At 45.8% G+C, this 20,113-nt stretch overlaps 1 protein-coding gene across 5 annotated transcripts in view; it reads left to right on the top strand.

The window, feature by feature from the left end:
- The window catches only part of SLC4A11 (solute carrier family 4 member 11), a 99,751-nt gene extending 79,871 nt beyond the window's left edge, over positions 1–19,880 (top strand). For all 5 annotated transcript variants that reach the window (XM_064653591.1, XM_064653589.1, XM_064653590.1 and 2 more), the window contains 7 exons: positions 550–799; positions 1,494–1,600; positions 2,686–2,854; positions 6,139–6,312; positions 10,942–11,137; positions 12,659–12,828; positions 16,245–19,880. In XM_064653591.1, the coding sequence (XP_064509661.1) occupies positions 550–799; positions 1,494–1,600; positions 2,686–2,854; positions 6,139–6,312; positions 10,942–11,137; positions 12,659–12,828; positions 16,245–16,308 (1,130 nt within the window). In that variant the 3' untranslated portion in view covers positions 16,309–19,880. The remainder of the gene's footprint in view (positions 1–549; positions 800–1,493; positions 1,601–2,685; positions 2,855–6,138; positions 6,313–10,941; positions 11,138–12,658; positions 12,829–16,244) is intronic.
- The last annotated feature ends 233 nt before the right edge of the window (positions 19,881–20,113 follow it).

Below are 20,113 nucleotides of genomic sequence, written 5' to 3'. Positions count from 1 at the left end.
ATTCTGTTTCAATTTGCAGTGTAAATTTAAATGTTCTGCCAGGTTTTGCATATCATCAACACTTATCTTTAAAATTTGTATTAGCTTTGGAGGAAAGGTAATTACTGTACCCTTTATAATATACTGAAGGATCAGTGCAGCCTGGCTGCTCTTAGTGTGTTCAGAGAGCTCTGATGGAATTTGCTCAGCAGGATGCTGGAAGTAGGTGTCTGTATATAAATATATTTGTCTCAGAGCAGTGATTCCAGAGTTGGGAACAAAACCACATAAATAATTAGCACTGGAAGTCCTTACGGTTGAAACATGTTGCTGTATAGATTAATTCAACTTCTACCTGGTAAAATAAGTTAAAAAAAATCCATTTGTGAAGCACTGGCTTTGTAAGAGAAGCAATTCTGGTTTCTTTTCACTGCTTTGAGAGGTAGAGCTGTAAACCTGGTGAAGCATAACGTTAATACTGCATGATCAAGCAAGAAAGAACCACTTTATTTTACTTGCTTTGGTTGTCACAACCCTATCCTAATGCTTGCCTGTTGGTTGTTTGTACAGTTTTTAAGAAATATTACTACTATGGGAGCACAGGAGACAATTACTTGGGAAAAGAAGGAGCTGATGCTATTTCAAGCCTCGGCATCAATACCACCTTCTTGATGAATTCATCAGTGAGCAGATCCATGTCCCTAGAGAATCAGACATGCACTCATGGTGTGCATTATGGACGTGAAACTGCCGTCCTTAGTCTCATGTTGATGTTGGGTACCCTTTGGCTTGGCCATACGCTCTATCAGTTTAAGAAAAGGTGAGTTGCTTCAGCCTTGGAGCTCAGACTGCTGATTATTTCATGTTACCTGTTGCTTAGATCTTAATCCTGTAACCCCCAAACTCTTCCGTTAATGATGGTGGAAGCCAAAGCCGGAGATGACACTCGGGGGACCACCTGGAAAGTGTCGCCAGAGAACACGGTGTTCACTCACTGGCCTCACAAACAACTTTCTAAAAACCTTTGGGTGAACCATGTAATTCATGTTGGGATCTCTGTAACTCCCTCCAAACAGGCATTGAACTGTTTTGGTGGGCAGAAAATCCCTGATGGTACTGGAAGGTCTATTGGAATGTTCTCTTGGGAGATAAATGCCCAGCTCTGATTTGGGTTTTACTGCAATTCTCTTAAAGTTTTTCATTTGAAATGCAGTAAGCAATTAAAGTAAAGTGGAAATGACACACAAATGGGTGCTTGGAGGACTTTTTTTTCCAGCTTGCGGCTTAGTTCTTTGTTTCTTGGTGTTTTGCTTATGCTTTCATCAACCTTCGAAGGCTGTAGATTCCAGAGGACTAAAGGCTGAATTAGATCAGTTCTTCACTCCACATGCCTCTTTAAAATTGCAAGATGGGACTGAATTTTCACTTGTTAGAGTATTAATGCTGTCTGGATTGATTGAGTGATTGTCAATCCATGTGAATGTTGATGGAGTTCTTCTGTCTTTTCATTGCAGCCCCTATTTGCACGCGAGAGTCCGTGAGATTCTGTCCGACTGTGCCTTACCCATTTCAGTCCTGACTTTCTCTGTTGTGGGTTCCTGCATCTTCAAGGAAATCGAAAGTAAGTTCTATTTTTGTTATGAAAAAGAGAAGTGAAATCCTACAGGGGTTTTGCCAAAAAATAGCAAAGTTCTTCAGTATAATTTCACAAACCCTGCGTGTACCTCCCACCACTCCAAGAGCTCTGATTTCCTCACAATGAGATTTCTTTCATTTAAAACCCAAATCAAAGGAGGCTGAGTCAAGTTTTTTCTCCAGAAAAATTATCCAAATGTGTCTTTTCAATGAACCTAAAGTGTGTATGTCTTACAATAAGGAGGATCAACACTTTCTGGCAGAGTAATTATGAGGCAGGGAAGGGTTGTTGCCAGTCATACCACCATAGAATTGATGGTTCCAATCTGTCCTCTCTGTCTCCAGTTTAGATTTTCCCAGTTCAGGTGAAATGGTGCAGAGCATCTGGGCAGTTCTAAGCTACATAAGGAAATCTAAAAATGAGACACCATTCATTGGCCAGATAGATCAACTTTTCCATATCAGGAAGCGATAATGGGGACAGGAATTGCATTGTCCTGCAGTGACGTGAGTGGGTGATGTGAGGAAATGTATGGAAACAAATAAGAAATGGCTTTTTGTTTTTTCTGTGATGGCCATTCCATCCAGTTGGATTGTAAAATGGTGTGTGACCATGTGTGATTTATCCCTAGTCGTGGATTGCTTCCAATGGCAGGAAAGTAGGGGCATTTTATACTAAAATGGCTTGTTGGGTATGAGGAAGTTTTCAAATGCCTGAGTTGATTAGCTGCTAGTTAGAAATAAGGTTTTCTAATCTAAAACCACTTTGCATCTGTGGAAAACAAGTTTCCCTCTTTTGTTTTGCTCAACCACATGTAATGCCTCGCTAGAACTAGCAGTGATCTGTCAAATCAGGAAGGCAGCCAAGTTCTGAGTGGATGGAGGAAAAACATAAACCAAAACAGCCAGATGGAGCTGTCTTCCATGGCCTTCTGGCTCCCACATGCCGGAGCATCTCGCCTGGTTGGCTGCACCGGCTCCCAGGAGTTTGTGGTGTGGGTAAAACACGGAGTCCGCGCGGATGGTTGGACGAGAAGGTGCCTCCTAACGTCATTCCCGTCCTCTTTCCAGTGTCCAGTTTTAAGTACGACACGGCTGACAGCTTGTTCGTGCTGGCCCCTGTGCAGTCCCTGTCCATCGGGTCGGTGATGAGCGCCATGGGCCTGGGCTTCCTCCTGTCCATGCTCTTCTTCATCGAGCAGAACATCGTCGCCTCGCTCACCAACGCCCCGGAGAACAGGTAACGCGTGGGGCTGGGGCCGGCACTGCTCACCCAGAGCTTGTCCCAGCATCCCAAAACGTGTGTTTTCAAGAACTCCTGTTACCACAGACGAAAGTAGCTCTGCTCCTTGACTCCTCCCCATCCCCAGAGCCCAGTGTTGTGGCAGTGAGCCAAAACCTCAAAGCATCCGTGAGCTCACCACCTCAGCCCGTTTCTTCTTTACCTTCTGCTCATCACCATTCTCTTTCTCCCCTCTAAAAGTCTCGAGGTGTTTTTCAGGAAGAGTTTTGGGAGCCAAGGTGTAGTGTGGTGAATGTTAAGTAGGTATTTTGTGTGGGTTGAGGTCTATGGATGTACCTCTGGATATTTAGGGAGTGTCTGACACATGTGGACAGTTGCACTGCCCTTGCAGCACAGAGAATTTGTTGAAAATGAGAAGTCAATGACCTACATAAATGTCGTAGGAGCTGAGCATCAGAAGTGTCTGGAGCTGTTAGCTCCCAACTGAAAAGGGTGGAAGTGGAATAAAACAGTATGTCCTATGTCTGATAAGTCTTAATTTATGTGCGAACTTGAGACGTTGCTATTAAAATATTCCCTCTGATGTTTTTTGTGCCAGCTGCAGTCAGATATGATATCAAGAATGATAGTGTATGAGTTTTTTTCCAGGGAAACTACCATGTCTCCAAGGATTTTTTGCTAATGTAGTGCGTGGGAGGGTTCTCTCCTTGCATAATATACATTAGCATTCTCCATGTTGTCACACAATCTTAGGGGAGAGGAGACGAGCTCCAATTCAGTTACACTAATTTAGTTCCCTTTGACCACTTCTTATCTCCATTATATCCCTTTAAGTGTTGCATAAATCTGTATGTAAGTGGGTCATCTCTTGGCTAATATGAATTTCTTCTAAACTTTTGGTATTTTCCACTGGAGTGTCCTTAAGCAATGTGAAATATTGTGTGGAGTTGTTCTTGGTGTTTTTCAGAATGCCTCCTTACAGGGATGAGCTGATGCTGATCCAGTGTTGGGGCGGGGTTTTTAGAGATGGAAGAACTAGAACTTGACCCTTTCTATTTGTTGGTGCCATCAGAGAATAAAATACTGTTGTCTGTACCAGTCAAATGGAGAATGTGCTCTTGATGTCTTATCAGATGTAGTTGTTTCCTTTTGCAGAAAAAAAAGACAGGGAAAAGATGATGTTTACCTGAAAGTACCTGATGTGTTTTGTTGAGCAGCAATCAGAGCAGGTTTAAAGGACAGTCCAAGGAATACTGGGCTGTTTGAGCAGTGTGAAGATAACCAAGGATAAGACATCCAGATCTTTGAGCTAGACAAGCTCAGAGAAGCCTGTCCATGGCTCAGAGCAAGTGTACAACACACACAGTGCTGGCTCCAGTGTCCTGAGGATCATCATAGGGTGGTTTGGCATGGAAGGGACCTTAAAGATCATCTACTTCCAACTCTCCACTTCCAGCACCTTCCACTAGACCAGGTTGCTTAGAACTGCATCCAGCCTGGTCTTGAACACTTCAGGGATGAGGCAGCCACAGTTTCTCTGGGCAACCTGTGCCAGGGGCTCACCACCATCACAGTAAAGAATTTCTTCCTGATATCTAATCTTCAACCTGCTCTCTGTCAGGTTGAAGCCATTCCCCCTTGTCCTGTCACTCCAGACCCTTGTAAATACTCTCTCTCCATCTTTCCTGTCGGCTCCCTTCAGGCACTGGAAGGCCACAGTGAGGTTGACCCCAAAGCCTTCTCTTTTCCAGGCTGAATATTCCCAGTTCTCTCAGCCTTTCCTCACAGCAGAGGTGCTCCATCCCTCTAATCATCTTGGTGGCCTCCTCTGGACTCTCTCCAACAGGTTGTTGTATAACCTTTGTACTTGGAGCCCTCTGCAAAGGGCAGACAGGACAATGACACAAAAACCCTGGGGATGCTGAGGGTGCCTTTGCTCTGAGAAAGCAGCACATGAGCAGGAGCTGTGGTTTCAAAGCAGGAAGTGTGTTTACAATCCCACCCTTCCTGCCAGCACCTTCCAGCTCAGAGGCACTGCAGTGTGGACATCTACCTGACCTGGTCACCCCATGGCCTCCTCCGTCAGTGGAGGTGAGCACTCCCAGTGAGATCAGTCCTTTTGTTCCAAAACTGAACCCCACCCAAGATTTCTGCTGCCCAAACAATGGCATCTGCTGCTCTTTGAGGTAGATACTGGCCTCAGATCTCCATGTGCTGGGTCAGATCTACCAGCTCCACGCACCTCATGTCGTAGAGTATCTTAGATGGCTCCAAGTCTGTGCTTAGGTGTTGAACTGAGCTTGTTTGGGTGGCATTAAGACACCTAAATAGTGCTGCCTTTCCAGCTGATGATGCCCAGAGAGCAATTCAGCTGAACTCTGTTGTTGTGTGAGGATGGCTGGGCAGAAACACAGCCTTAGACCTTTCAGTTGGGTATTAAAGTCTGAGAGCTGAATCCTTCCCCAGCCTTTCCTCTGAACTTTACTTGTAATATCTGAGCAGCTGGCACCAGATGGGAATATTCAGGAAAGGGGCAGACCTTGCAAAAAATGGCAAGGTTAAATTAGATGTGAGTTCAGTGTTGGTGCTGCTCTGAGCGAAGCCCTTGCAAAGGGGATGTGGCCACCTTCCTTGATGGAATCATTTAAGGCCAGATTGGATGGGGTTTGGAGCAACCAGGTCTAGTGGAAGGTGTCCCCGCCCTTGGAGCTGGATGGTCTTTAAGGTCCCTTCCAACCCAAACCATTCTGTGATCCATTCCATGATTCTGTAACTACCAAGGAGGAGCTGAAGTTTAATGAATTCCTGTCCCATTTTCTTATCATGCAGTAGCAATTACATAATTAGGGGATTACTGCAGCATCTCAAGCACGTGTCCTGCTCATGGGGAAGGAGGGAGATCAGGGTTAGAAACAAGACAGATGAGAAACTTCAGTGTCAGTAGTTTGTCAACCGGTGCCAAGGATTTTAACCGCTCCCTCCATGGACTCTGCTAACAAATATAAACGTGGATTTTTCACTGCTATAAGTGCATGAGCAAAATGCTGATGAAATTTTCATGGGCTGTTATTTTAGCAGGCTGCCTTTCTGCTCAGGGTTGTCCTTCCCAGCTGACGACTGCTTTGGGAGCAGCCTATCCCGTTAGCATTCACATAACTCAGGAGGTGCGAGATTGCTGCCTGTGTGGAAGAGCACTTGAGTGACTTGAATATTAATATGAGCTCAGGCTCGGCCTGTGGTGTTTGCCCCAGGTGTAACTGTCAACAAAATCCTCCTTTCAGGCTGGTGAAGGGCACAGCTTATCACTGGGACCTCCTGCTCGTCGCGCTGATCAACACGGGGCTGTCCGTGTTTGGCCTGCCCTGGATCCACGCGGCCTTCCCGCACTCCCCGATGCACGTCCGGGCCCTGGCCTACGTGGAGGAGAGGGTGGAGAGCGGGCACATCTATGAGACGTAAGTAGGAACTGTGGGGACGTCTTGGATCTCTTTTGGTTTCACTTGTGGTTTCCCGGCCCTTTGGGAGCAGTGGGTTGTGTGGTTGTGGAGTTTGCTGTCGTCTTGAGGACTCGCGAGGGGTGAAAGTGCAGGGAGGATGCTCCAAAAGAAGTCACCTCAGCCAGCAACCCTGCAGGAACTCCACCCACTCCAGTACAAATTCTCCTCTGGAAGGGTCAGCCAAGGCCTTTTTCGGTTTTGTCCTTGTGGGAAGCTCAGGAGATGCTTCGGCCGGGTCTTTCCGGATGTGTCCACCACAAAGAATCCAGGCTGATTCACTGCCTCAGACCTGCCTGGTGCTTATTACGAAGGGTGGGAAAAATGCACCATTATTTCAGAGCTTCCATAACATCCTCCACCGCATTTTGGGAAGGCAAAATGTTTAAATTCTCTTGGTTTTAAGCAAAAGCAAATGTGAAGTCAGGCCCGGGCCACAGCTTTCTATTTAAGACCAACTTTTTTGCCGTTCTGAGTTGAGCAACAGATTCTTATCAGAGACCTATAAAAAAAATAAATTAAAAACCTATTTCTCATGAAACCTGCTCCAGAGTAGAGATTGTCTGGCCTGTTTGATCTCAGTGTGTTACAGCTGAGTGCTTTTACCACAGAAGTGGTAATTTCCACTCACATGCCATTAGTTTTAATTATCCTGCCTTGGTTTCGTTTTCTGAGTTGCCACTTATCAGAAGTGAGGCTAAGTGGTCATTTACTTTGGGAGATGGGGTGGGTCTGTCTTGATTCCAGCCTCGCCCTCACGCTGTTCTTGGTGCCAGCTGGCCCAGCCCAACCAGGCACAGCTGCTTTTTGGGTCAGGGATGGACAGATTTCACCTTCCACATCTGGAAACTGCTGGGTCCTGCTGCTCCCTGCAACTCTTATAGAGATCTTTCCTGGGGGATCAGTCCCTTGGGCTTGCATTCCCATTAGTATGTGTTGCTATCACAGCTATATCACAGAACCACAGAATATCCTGAGCTGGAAGGGACCCACAAGGATCATCCAGTCCAACTCCTAGTCCTGCATAGACACCCCAGCAATCCCACTCTGTCCCTGAGAGTGTTGTCCAAACCCTCCTGGAGCTCTAGCAGATTGGGGTCCATGAATATAGTAAATGGTAAACCCTTTTAAAAAAAAAATCAACTTTGAAATTTGAGTTCTGTAGGGTTTTAATCCATGCCCTTGCTCCTTGTGTCCATGATCTGCTCTGGGATGCTCTACTCTCCATTTCTTTGAGAGCTGTAGAATTTACACTTTGAAAGCCACATGCCAACCCTCCCTCCTTGTCTCCTGTTGCCAGTTTTAATACCTGGTGTCTTTTTCCCTGATTTTCCACTGTCTTGATTCTTCATTCTGGCTTCTCCTTGACAAAGTCAAGTCCCCTGCCTGAATTAAGGACTAATTCCTGTCCTTGTTCTCTCCTCCTTCACCCAGCTGCCCAAAAGTGAGCATCAGAGAGGCTGCTCTGTGATTATCCTGGGAGGGCTGAGGGATGCCCTGACCTCACTGAGGGTGTTCCCTCACAGCCAAGCTCCTCTCTGCTGGAGGCAAATCGGTGCTGTGAGCTGGATATTGGGAGTGAAGAAGGGAATGAGGATTTCCTAGTGCTTTGAACTCCCTTTGAGGCCAAAGCTTTTTGTTCTCTGCAAAGCACTGAGCTATAACAGGAGGCTCCAAGCAATGTAGTCATCCTTTTTTTTCCCCTTCCCCCCCTCCTCAGCCAGCTCTGCTGCAAGAGGAACAAAATGAAGCTCAATTAGAAAATCAGCTCTGTCTCCCTTGGCAGGCTCCTTTCCTGCACTCAAATCAAAGCTCTCACAGGATGATGATACAAACAAGAATAAAGATCAGCCACAATGAAAGCAAAATTTTCTTCTCCCTTGTAGAGGAATGATTTGAGTTTCCTGTGTCAATCTGCAAACAGGCACTCGTTACTCACATGGAGAAGTTGGGGAATGGCTAATCCCATCCCAGCCATATTTAAGGAATTTTGAGGAAATGAGCCTGGATTATACTCTTTAATCTTTATTAATTACTTAATTTCCATCGCAGCACAGGCTTTCTGGAGCTGTTTCCTCATGGGCCAAACCAGACTTTGAGCACATGGAAATCAGGTTTTCTTCTGTTCACTTAATGTGACTGTGATGTCCTCACCCTGGAAATGAGAAAAGTGTTAGAGTTAACAGAAGGCCAATTTAAGGCTGGGAACATCAGCTTTAAAGATGTCATGTTTGGTTAATTATGAGCAATTTTAACTGTGTTCTTATAAAATATTCCAAACTAATAAGTGGCATTAGCAGGAGCTGGCAGGAGTCGTTGCAGTACATCTTCTGTGTGATCAGTGCTGTGATTGCTGCATCCCCAGGAGAGGACTGTAGAAAATTCCCTGAGCTTCAAGAATCTGTTCCCAAAGGGCTGCTGCTCTGAGCAGTTCTCCACTTGCAGCTGGTTGAAATGTGGTGCCTTCAGAGCTCGTTTTGCTCCTGAGCTCTTTGATTTGCATGACTTCACTTGCAGACTTGTGTGTGCCTGCAGGTTGTGAGCAGTCACTTGGATGGGTCAGATCTTTGCCTGAAAGAGCAGAAATCCTGCCTCTCTAGGTTGCCTGATGATGAGGCCTGGGAAGCTCTTGCTCTACGTGGATGAGGCTGATTCAGTTAGTGGATCCTTTAAGTCCTGCTTCACTGGGCCACTGGAGTGGTTCTGGTAGCTCTGAAGTTGTCTGACCACTCCTTGTCAGACTGAAAGTACTTGAAATGAGCAGTTGCAGTTGCACTTTAAGTTCTGATCCTCTCCAAGACTTCTGTTCTGTGGTGATTCAGACCTGGAGGCAATGGGAAAGATGCCAAACTATATCCACTTAGGTGTTGTCCCAGTTCTACCAGAGCTGGAAAGAGTGAAGTTCTACTCTCCCTCAGCTTTTCCAGGCAGGGGCAGGGACCCCTTGACACAGAAGACCTGCAAGAGGATCCAAACAAAGTCTGTTTGGAAGGAGTAAAGCTGTGGTTCCTGCTGTTTAAACCCGTTTAAAGGTCACTTAAAGGTTAACACCTCTGTGCATCCTGTCTTGGTAATCCTGGATAATGTGTATGATCTGCCCCATTACTCACTGAAGAATGCCAGTGTTGTCCTCAGGACTCTGTGTACTGTTTGTGGTGTCTGTTGTTCCTCAGGTCTCATGACTGATGGTGTTAATTCTGCCTGGTTATCCAAATCCTCAGAGCAAGCTTTAGGCTGCTCCCCTTTCCCTCCCTGTCCAAATACGGGTGTGGAAAGGCTCCTTCATCCCCACAGCTTCATTATGCTCCTTGAATGTATGAACAGATTTGAAGTTCAACCTGACCTTACTCATAACCAAAACTTTCAAATTTAATATTTGAATAATTCACTGGGGACCAAACATCTTAATATTGAAATAATTCACTGGGGAGCAGTCTGCTTTAGGACAGGAGGGATTGTGAAGTCCCAGCAGTGCCTCTATAAAGGAGGCACATCTTTGATACATCTTTTGTGTTAATCCTCAAAGAGGTTTATGTACAGGGTTAATTCAGAATGTGAGGGGTCTCATCCAGGGAATGAGGTCACTAAATGGCACCAAAACACCATTTTTTTCCTGATAATAGTGTGATTTACTCACTGGCTTATCCACTGCATTGGTGGATTTATCTTCTTGAAAAAAAAAAGTTAAGAATCCTCTTTTTCTCTGTCAAGTGCTCTTGACAGATGAGGCATTTCTTTCCTCCTATTGTCTCTGGTAATTTTTTTCAAACCAGGAGATGCTCACAGGTTTAGTTGAAGTGAAAGGAAAACAAAGCAACCTGCCCTGGAGCAGGTTCTGAAAGCTGCTCCATGCTTTCCTGTCAGTGTTCCCCTCAGAAAAAAAAAAAGAAATCAATCTGTGGCCTGTCAGCTCTGGAAAATTTGCATTAATTAATTACATGTTTTGCATGGTAATCAGCAATTTGCAGCACAACACAACTGCTGTTGCCCACAGGAGAGCTGAATCCCTGCGTGGTGCTCTCAGCATTCCCTTCCATGTAAACAGGGAGATCCTCGAATCCATCAAAACTGCTGACTCGCTGTCAGGAGAGTGCAGTTGTTTTCTTTTTTTTTTTTTACAAGAGGTTCATTAGTTCCTGGAGAGGCCAATGAGTTTTCTTTGGGATAGAAGCCAGTTGCATATGCACTGGGTGAACCCAGGGAAGGATTACTGCCCAGAAAGAGGATTCTTGCCGGTTTGTTTTGGTTTGCGTTTTGTTTGGGTTTTGGTTTTGTTTTTTTTTTTTTTTTTTTTGCATTGTGCTAAACAGGATCAGATCAGAGGGCAATTTAGTTCAGGGATAGGATCTGTGGAGCTCTGCAGAAGGTGAATTTGGCATTTTTCCAGCTGCTCTGCTTGAGCTGTGGATGAAGTGCCTGGCCTGGATCCAGCAGGGCTCTGCCTCCTCGGTGTCAGAAGTGCTGATCTCAGTGTGGTGGAGATGAGCTTCCCTTTCCTGAGTGGCACGTGTCCTACATGGAGCAGGGATAAACTTTCCAGGGTTCTGGGGTAGTATCCTACTCCCCTAATCCCTGTTTTCTTGCTCCCAGGATCGTGAGTGTGAAGGAGACCCGGCTGACGAGTCTGGTGGCAAATTTCTTGGTTGGGCTGTCGCTGCTGCTCCTGCCTTTCCCTCTCCAGTGGATCCCAAAGCCAGTCCTCTACGGCCTCTTCCTCTACATTGCCTTGACCTCCATTGATGGGAACCAGCTCTTTGAGAGGGTGGCTCTGCTGCTCAAGGAACAGGTACATGGAATGGGACACCACAGCTGGAAGCTGTGCTCCAAACCTGAGCACACGACCGTACAAACTTATGGGGTGTTTGGGAGTTTTCAAACCCCCACTGTGATGTTTTGTCAGCTGCAGAGTATGTGCATTTAAAAAAATAATGTAAAATATTTAAAGCATAACATCAGGAAACGGTGATCTTTTGATTTCCCCCACAAAGCTTCAGGCAGGTAATTTTTTTGCTGTATTTTTCACTTTCATTTTGTATGAAATGCCACAAGAGAGGATTTTAAACTCGAAATGAAATGACTTGCATTACTGAAACCTGTCTGATGTGGGATGAAAACAAACCTGGGAGATATGTTTTCAAGCCCTCTCTATTGCAGGTGCTAAAAAGGTGTTGGTTTTCAGTGTAGGAGGTACCTGGAGCAAGTCTCCAGCTCATCTTCCCTTATGTAACAAGGGTCAAGGGCTTAATAAGCCCAACGTTTGGCTCTGCATCTCTGCTAATCTATCTTGATCTCTAATATTACAACCCAGAGGTTAAAACTGTGTAAGTTGGGTAAAGATTACATTTGTCATGTCAATTTTTGAATGAGGGTTGAACAGCTCCTGAGGTATGTGACTTATTACTTCTGGATCTAGTGCGAATTACGTGTGGAATTTTCCAAGCTTTGGTTTGGAAAATTAAAAAGTATTCTTGAATATGGAGATCTCCCCTTTCTCTGGAAGCCTTTTAATGAGTCATGGCACAATCTGAAACCCATGGAATCTGTACCAGTGCCAGCAGACAGTCGCTCATACTCTTCATTGATGTATAGACAGTGAGTCAAAGCCTCTGCTCAGACATGAGCAAGGAACTGTCAAAAGAAAACCACCATATTTAGCCTATTTATGTCATTTTTCCCCCCCTTTATTCTTCAGAAATGATTAGCTTGTAGGAGTGGAGAAAAGCACTGCAGTCTGAGCACAGCCCCTTCCTGCACCTCCCTGATCCCAACTCCTGGTCTTCCCCTAGTGGGGTTCAGCCAAGAGGTGGGAGCACCAGGGGCAAGGATGGAGCCTTATGAAGGGTATAAAATCACGAGGAGCTGGGTTGTAGGTGGAGAAACCAGCCAGCAGTGACAGCACCCGGGTGCATCTGCTCCCCATCACCCCCTGCACACCCCGCAGGCCCTTCAGATGCTGCTGCAGGGCCCTGACAGGGCTCCTCAGGGGAATCTCATTACTGCACTTATCAAGATATTACATTGCACTCCAGATGCTCCCAAAGGCACTCTTGGCTGCGTGGTGTCTTTCCCTCTCCTGGTTCCCAGTGCTCAGTCATCCTCCGAGTGCTGCTGCCAGTGCTGTGGTTTGAGGCGCTTGGTTTAACCCTCTGAATCCCACGTTGAGCTGTTGAACCTCTCAAGGACCTGATGTTGTGCAGTGTGTGTGCAAATCTGTGACTCCCCTAAAACCCTGGAGTCCCAAATCCCATGTCCTCCCATCACAATTCCAGGTCTCTGGGTGTCTGATGTGTGGCTCTTCCCTCCCCAGACCGCGTATCCTCCGACCCATTACATCCGCAGAGTGCCCCAGAGGAAGATCCACTATTTCACTGGCCTGCAGGTCCTGCAGCTCCTCATCCTCTGTGGGTTTGGGATGTCACCGCTGCCCTACATGAAGATGATCTTCCCACTCATCATGATAGGGATGATCCCCATCAGGTATGAACCTTGACTGCCTTTTTTTTTTCCCTTTCTTGTCTCTTCCATGTTTTTTGTCTTCAGGTTTGGACTGCTGGAAGTCCAGGGAGAGGAGAAACTGTTGGAGCTGGGCCTGTTTAGTCTGGAGAGGAGACTGAGAGGGGATCTCATCAATCCATACAAGTATCTCCAAGGGGTGTCGGGGAATGGTCCCAGGCCCCTTTTGGTGGTGCCCAGAGCATTAAGGAGCAATGGCCATGATCTAAAACACAAGAAGTTGCACCTCAACGTGAGGAAGAAGTTCTTTATGTTGAGGGTGGCAGAGCACTGGAACAGCTGCCCTTGGAGGATGTGGAATCTCCCTCTCAGGAGACATTCCAAACCTACCCGAACATCTCCCTGTGTCACCTGCTTCAGGTGACCCTGCCTTGGCAAGGGGGTTGGACTGGATGATCTCCAGAGGTCCCTTCCAAGCCCAGCTATTCTGTGACTGAAGTCTGAGTGGTTCAGAAGTACTTCCCAGACTACCCAGCTCCTGGCAGTGGGTGGTGGTGACCTCCTTCTGACCAGCTGCTTGGGCTTGAGGAGGAATCATGCAGAGAGCCTGTGGTTTCACTGCTGCTGGGAGTCATTCCAAGGGTTCTGGGCTGGCAGGTGCTGCTCTTCCAGCTGCCCAAGAGGCAGAAACCCTCCTTTTAATGCCTGATCTTCGTGAGAAGCTTCAATCTGAGCCTTCCCTCTAAGTGATATTTGATAATGTTCCTCATGGCTTTGCAATTTGATTTCCTCAGGCCAGTGCTCAGAGCAGAGCTGGAAACTTCTCCTAAGAGGAATCCTTATCTCTTATTTGGTGCTGGGATGACTTTGCAGACTTCCTGTGCTGCTGAAAGCCACTGCCAATGATCAGTCAGGTCAAACTGGCCACATTTAGTCTTAAAATGATCTTTAGAAGTGGAAGGGCACCACAATATCTTGAGTCTGGAGAGAGAATTGTTGAGAAATTTAACTAACTTCTTCCTCAGTGTTCATTAGCAGTGACTGCCCATCATTCTCCAGTTAAATCATTCATGCTCTCAATCCTTTGGATATAATGAGAAGCCATAATAAGATCTTGGAAGGAGCAGATCTGTTTCCAGTCCATTTGATTATTTTTAGGCCAGCTGGCATCCAGTGATATCTGGTTGACTTTGAGCTTGCAGTCTCAGAGATCTTCTCTCTGATCTCAAAGTTCAGGGCTACCAGTGTGATAATCTCCAAAGGCAGCTGTTGTGGTGTTTTCCTTGGCTGGTAAATGTGGGTCCAGTTCTTCCTAAAACAAAAGCAAATGTCAAAGCTACCATGGCTTTCAACAGGATCAGGTTAGAGCTGCTTGGGCTGGGTTTTTAAAGATAAACAGTCTTGGAAAACACTGAAGTCATTGTTCCTGGGGTAGGAATCTCTCACCTGCCCTTCACATGTGTGTTGCTTTGGGTGAGTGGATCAGTGGCTGGTAAATACTCCAGCTCTGTGCAGTGCTGGGGGATTGACTCTGGTGGGAATTGGAAGTTTCCATCCAAGGAAGGTCAGTACAGAAAAGAAAATGTGGGACACTCTTTTTGCTGAATAGTCAATTCTTGGACATAGTATAAGAAACTAAATTAGTTTGGAGAGAATTCACTGTTGAAGAACCTGATTTTGTAATAAGAGTGGAATAATGCAGTGCTGCAAATATGTCTTCTTTTGAGTACATAAGATACTGCCATCTCATACTCTGTGTTTCTCATTTCTCTTTCCAGAGCAGTTCTTTCTTAGGAGCTGGATAACCAGCCCTGCTGCTCAGGGGAAGATGCTGCTACCTGGCACAGCCCAGAAATTTGCCCTTGGCTTTCCTTCCTCTCGTTTCTTCTGCTTTCGTGTAGTTTCTGTGGCCTCCAGCCAAGAAGGCAGCACCATGATCCATGAGCTCTGTAGTTAATGACTTTTTTCCAAGGATTTGGCACTCTAAATAGATGAGACAGAGTGGAAGAAATTAAATATATTTTCCTTTTTCATTTCTTCTAAGAAGTGAAGGGAGGAAGAGATGGGACATCAGCCAGGGGTCAAAGTCAAGAATCAAACACAAATGAGTGAGACGTGACTTGGTGTCCCATCCAGAACACCAGCCATGTCTCAAAGCCCCATTTCCACCTGTCCAACAGCATTAGACACATGATTTGCATTGCCAGTGGTGAGGGACCACTGGTGTGCTCTTAATGTGAGAGATAATGAGAAGCCATTGAAATCCATTATTGCAGTGGAAGAAAATGTGATCTCTGGGTATCCCCAGTTCCTGGCTTTCATCCAGAGCTTTAGAATGACTAGTTTTTGGTTGCTGAGAGAAGGATCATCTTCTTTCCAAGCATTCTGTGATGCTCATCTTGTCCTCCCATGGCTGTCAAGCATTTCATTTTATGGTGGGTTTATTTAAGGAGATCCTGGTACTTCTCAGCAGTAGCTGATGTTTGGGATCTCTTGCACAGCTGTTTAAGTCCCAAACTGGGCTTTCTGGTGCTTTGTGCCTTATTTTAACAGCTGAGGAACACCTTCCTTGTTAAACAAGGGAAAGTGTCACACTAAATATGCAGGAGGTTTTAATGAAAGCAGCTCCAGAGCATATTGTTAGAGCACCACACCTTTGTCACCCAAATACGTCAATCCTTGAGGATGTTCTTGCAAACAAACAGATTTTAAAAAAAGCCCAAAAGTAAGGGAATCACTGTCTCCACGATCCAATGGAGAATCCAGTCTCCAGGTTGGGATGGAGTCTTATCAGCAGCTGGACAAATGCAAGTCATGGCTCTTCTTATTTTCTTGCCACGGTCACGAGTCTTGCTGATACATTTGATGCTTCTCTGAAGACCAAAGCTTCTGGTTTACCTGTTAAAGCTTCATTGTGGTGACAGCTGCAAGGAGCGACTTGGGGTACTCAGAGAACTTTTGTGTGCAGCTCTTTGAACCAGCAAGTGATGAAAAAAAGTAGAAATTAAAAATAAATGGGGATTCGTGGCAAAGCAATGCATCCATTTGCAAACTGGAGGCAGCAGGAAGGCACTACCTGGGTGCCCCAGCACAAACCAGGAGTGTAGATTTGGGTGGGGTGGTACAATTTTGGCATCTTCCAAGACTTTGTGGTGACAGAGCACTTTAGGAAAGCTGCTTCTCTCCTGTGAGGCTGAGGAGGTTGTCTTTCCTTGTCAGTTGATAGGAGAAGGCTCCTTCCAGGAGGAACTTTGCACTGTTGTTCCTGTCAATGCTGTATTTGCTCACAGGATTGGTTGTTTTCGCTGCCCCCCATTTCTCCCCTTCAGCTGGGAGAGAATCTCATGGACAAACTCGACCGGGGGAGTCTTGGGGCGGACAAAAAAAATGCTCCGTGGTTCCAAACAAGCACTAACCTTATTTCTCTGTTTCAACCCTAGGTATAACCTGCTCCCAAGGATCATCGAAGCCAAATACTTGGATGCTATGGATGCAGAGCACTAAAGGGGGTCCTCCCCCAAAGGACAGCCCATTTGGAGTGGGAACAGGCGGCTTTTCCAAGGCGCAGGACAATCTAATGCACTTCTTTCCTTCACCACTTTCTCTCTGCTCTAACGTGGCAGCACACCCCTGTCAGAGACCAAGGGAATGCTGGAGTGTCCCAAACCAGCCTTGGACTTGGGAGGACGATGCTCTTTGGAGCTGTGAGGCGAGCAAGCTTTGTGGAAAATGCTACTTCCCACATCCCGAACCCGGGAACCCCAAAGATCAGCATGTCTGTACAGCTGGAGCATGGATTCAGAGTTGTCACGTGTTCCCTTCTTTCAGGGTGGGGGGAGTTCTCTCTTTGTGTTTTTATGCACCACATCCTATTCTTCCCAAACACTAAGGACACCAACTGACCCTTCTTTTGCAGAATGACAGCCTTGTCCTGGCCCTTGAGTTTGATTTCCCGTGCATCCAGTATTCCCAAATGGGTTTTCAGGGTGGGATGGCCTCGTGCTAAACCACTGATGGGCAGGAGAGGTTTCTGGCCACTCTTCCAGATTAGTGGGTATTTGGAAACAGCTGTAACATGTACTGATACAATCCCCAGCTTTGGATGAATATTTAATTCCTACAAAAGAGCTTGGAAACATCCAGAGGTTGGGCTCTCATGGTGATGTTGATGAAACCACAGCTGGGTCTGAGCTATTTGGGAATTATTTTGGATTTTCTGCCATTCCTTCTCGGTAATCAAACCCAGAATTGTAGTTTTGCACAACTGCAGCATTTTTTTTCTCTTGCACCCAGAGTCAGATCCTCATCCCAGGGCAGTTGTGTTATGGTTGCATATACATATGTACAGGAGTGCCTATGTGTACATATATACATATGGATTTGTGTATATATTTTGCATAGATATACAGATAGGCCTGATTCTTTCCAAATATCCAAAGTGTTTTGTGCAGTCAGTGTTTCCCATGATTGCACTTGTTCTCTGCTTCAGTGCTGCTTTTTCTCATTTTGAGATATGGTCACTTTTTTTTTTTTTCCCTTTGGAAGCTGCTCAGTTACTGGTTCTGTTCATGTGTTGCTTTATTCAAGGTGGTGTTCCTTTGCTTCCTTCGTCCTGTGGCTTGAGACCTTCATCATTCTGTCCTGATGCTCCAACATGTGAATTTTGCCTTTAATTTCCATGTACAGAATGCAATGAAAAGTTTTCCTCTCTCGCCTAATCAATATTTGTTGGTCATTTCACTGTTTCTGTTTTGTAGCTGATCTCCAGTTTCCCCCCCTCACTCCCAGGTGTTATATTATATTTCTGGATGAATTGAACTTCTGCTGTCTTTTATAAGTTCAGTTTATTTAATTTTGCTTGTACTATGGTCAGGTTTGGGTTTTATTTTTTTTTTTTGGAGTACTGTGAAACAAGCTGCCCTTTGGTTCAGAGCTTTGCCCCTTGCTGCACATCAGAGGTCACAGGTGGAGCGTTCAGAAAGTGGTGGGCCCTGATAATGACCTTTCAAAGCAGTAGAAATGAGGGAGGGAGAGCAACAGAAGACCAAATGCAAATATGTCAGCACAGAGAAGTGTTTTCTTACCAGTTGCTTGCCCGGTAAATGGTGCAGAGTTTTTATCAGTGGGGGGTTCCTCCCACCCCACCCTCTGCACTATGAGGGGGACCAGCCCTGTAGTGAGGGAGGGTGTAAAGCTATGCTGAAACTAAGCCAGGCTCAAACCACTGAAGATTTGGTGTGTTTGCACTAAATTCAGAGGGTATTTAACCTTTTTGTAGCACTCAAACACATGTGTTAAAAACTAATTTTTTCGTTTCCTTACCGAAACCTTCATCTTTTGTATTGATCCTTGATGGAGGAGGGCAGTGTTGGGAGTGTTCCTAAGAGCATGACCATGGTTTATGTATCCCTGAGGAATCCCAGGGGAAGGCCCTGAGCTCAGCAAGCAAAACAACACTGTGTGATCCTAAAACCATGACCTTCATGTGGCACCAGTCTAATCTTGTGGGGCTGCTGAGGAGTCCCAGGGTCAGGATGGCCACCCCAGCGCATCAAAGCAGGTTGTTTGGCTTTCAGTCCCCCTCAGAGGGACCAGGAGGAGCTCAGGCTGTGTCTGAGCAGGGCCAGGACGGCAGGAATAAACCTGTGTGTGGTTTCTGACTGCTTTTCTCAGTATTTCCTGGCTTTTGAGTCCCTTCTGGGCTGAGATCACAGGTAGCTGTTACCAAGGCCTGTGTGTAGGAACAGGATTGTGGAGGTGGTGAGAGTGTGTCTGATCTCCAGTCAGCAGAAGGGAGGGCAGGTGACAGCCAACAGCTCAGGACCTGTTGTGAGACAGGGAGTGCAAAGGCCTGATGAGGCTGAAATAACATGTTTTTCCCGCAGATGTCAAAAGATTTAACCAAAGCTGCAATCAGAAGTGTCATCTTGTGGTGGAGTAAAGCTGTAAAACACACGTGTCCTGGGGGTGAATTTGTGGTGTCTCTGCTCTCCACAGGGAAAAGTCACCTTTGTGGGGTGGCTTAAATCCTGTTTTGGATGCTGGAGCTGGAGGAAGGAGGGGATGTGCCCAAGGGAATGTGGCTTTGGTCCTCTTTGAGGAAGAGCAGAGGCTCTGGGCGGGATTTCCACCAGCACAGAGCCACACTGGGGTGAACTGGCCTGGAGGTCTTGCCAGAGGAAATAGTTTTGAGATGTACCCTCCACTCCCCACTAAAGGACCAAAACCACCCCCATTAAAGCCTCTTTGAAAGCACCAATTTCAGATGGGGTCAAATGTTGCCGAGATAATGTAAAGTGCAGGTAGCAGGGAGGGTTAAATATCCATCACAATTCTTGTTTATGTCCTTTATTTTGCTTTACCAGTGTGACTTCAGTGTTTGTGTTTTCTTTGTAGCATCAGTAGGATTCTGTTTTGCAGGGTTTTCATTCTACAGGGGCCCAAAGAGAAAAAAAAATAAAAATCAACTGATGGGAAATCAGCACAATTTGGGGGGCAAAAAAGTTGTGCTGGCTTAGACTGGTTGAACATTTGGACCCATTTCTCCAATATATGGGTAGAAGGGAGATGTATGGAGGCCTCTTGTCTCCAGAGGGTTTGTCATGATCCTGCAGAGGATTATTTTTATTTTTCATGCCTTTTCTCTTCTCGTTTGCTTCTGGTTTTGCTGACTCAAGTGCAGGCGTTTCCAGGAAGTGGGCTGACCAGGGAAGGAGGGTTTGTTCAGAGTTGATTGAACACTTTAATACTTCTGTGAAGGTTGAGACAATTAGAATGTAAAAGAAGATTTATTATAAGCTCTTTATATACGCACAATGCTCTGTGTAACTGTTGCCAAAGAACTGGGTTTGAGAGATGAGCTACTGGGAGAGTCCACGGTGTTCACCTGGGACCACAAGGTAGGGAAAAGCTGCTGGAACGAGTGGATTTGTGGAAGTTAGTTTTTGACAGCTGCCAAAACGATCAGAAACTGGGGAGAGAATAAATTTCTGCTCTCAAACGTGTGGTTTTTGATCCTTGCAATGAATGTAGGAGCGAGAATGAGCTTGACAATTAAAGTTGGATTTATACCTGAATAGTTTCCTTGGTCTGAGACTTATTTTGTTGCCTTCAAAAATAATCTTGACATGCTTTGTATGGAAATGGATGTGTTTCTCCATGTAAATTAAGGGAAGTTGGTGAAAACAGGGAGTGCTGAACAAGCAGGGCAGCACTTTTGGGATTGCTTAGGAAGCGAATCTGACAACTCCACCAGTAACAACCCCCAGACTCCCAGGAGTCAACATGTGAAGCTGTTAATAAATGTCAG

The sequence above is a fragment of the Pseudopipra pipra genome, chromosome 4 (genome assembly GCF_036250125.1).
Source record: "Pseudopipra pipra isolate bDixPip1 chromosome 4, bDixPip1.hap1, whole genome shotgun sequence".
NCBI classification, from domain to species: Eukaryota; Metazoa; Chordata; class Aves; order Passeriformes; family Pipridae; genus Pseudopipra; species Pseudopipra pipra.
The sequence above is the reverse complement of the archived record's forward strand: the minus strand, read 5'-3'. Positions and strand labels throughout refer to the sequence as shown.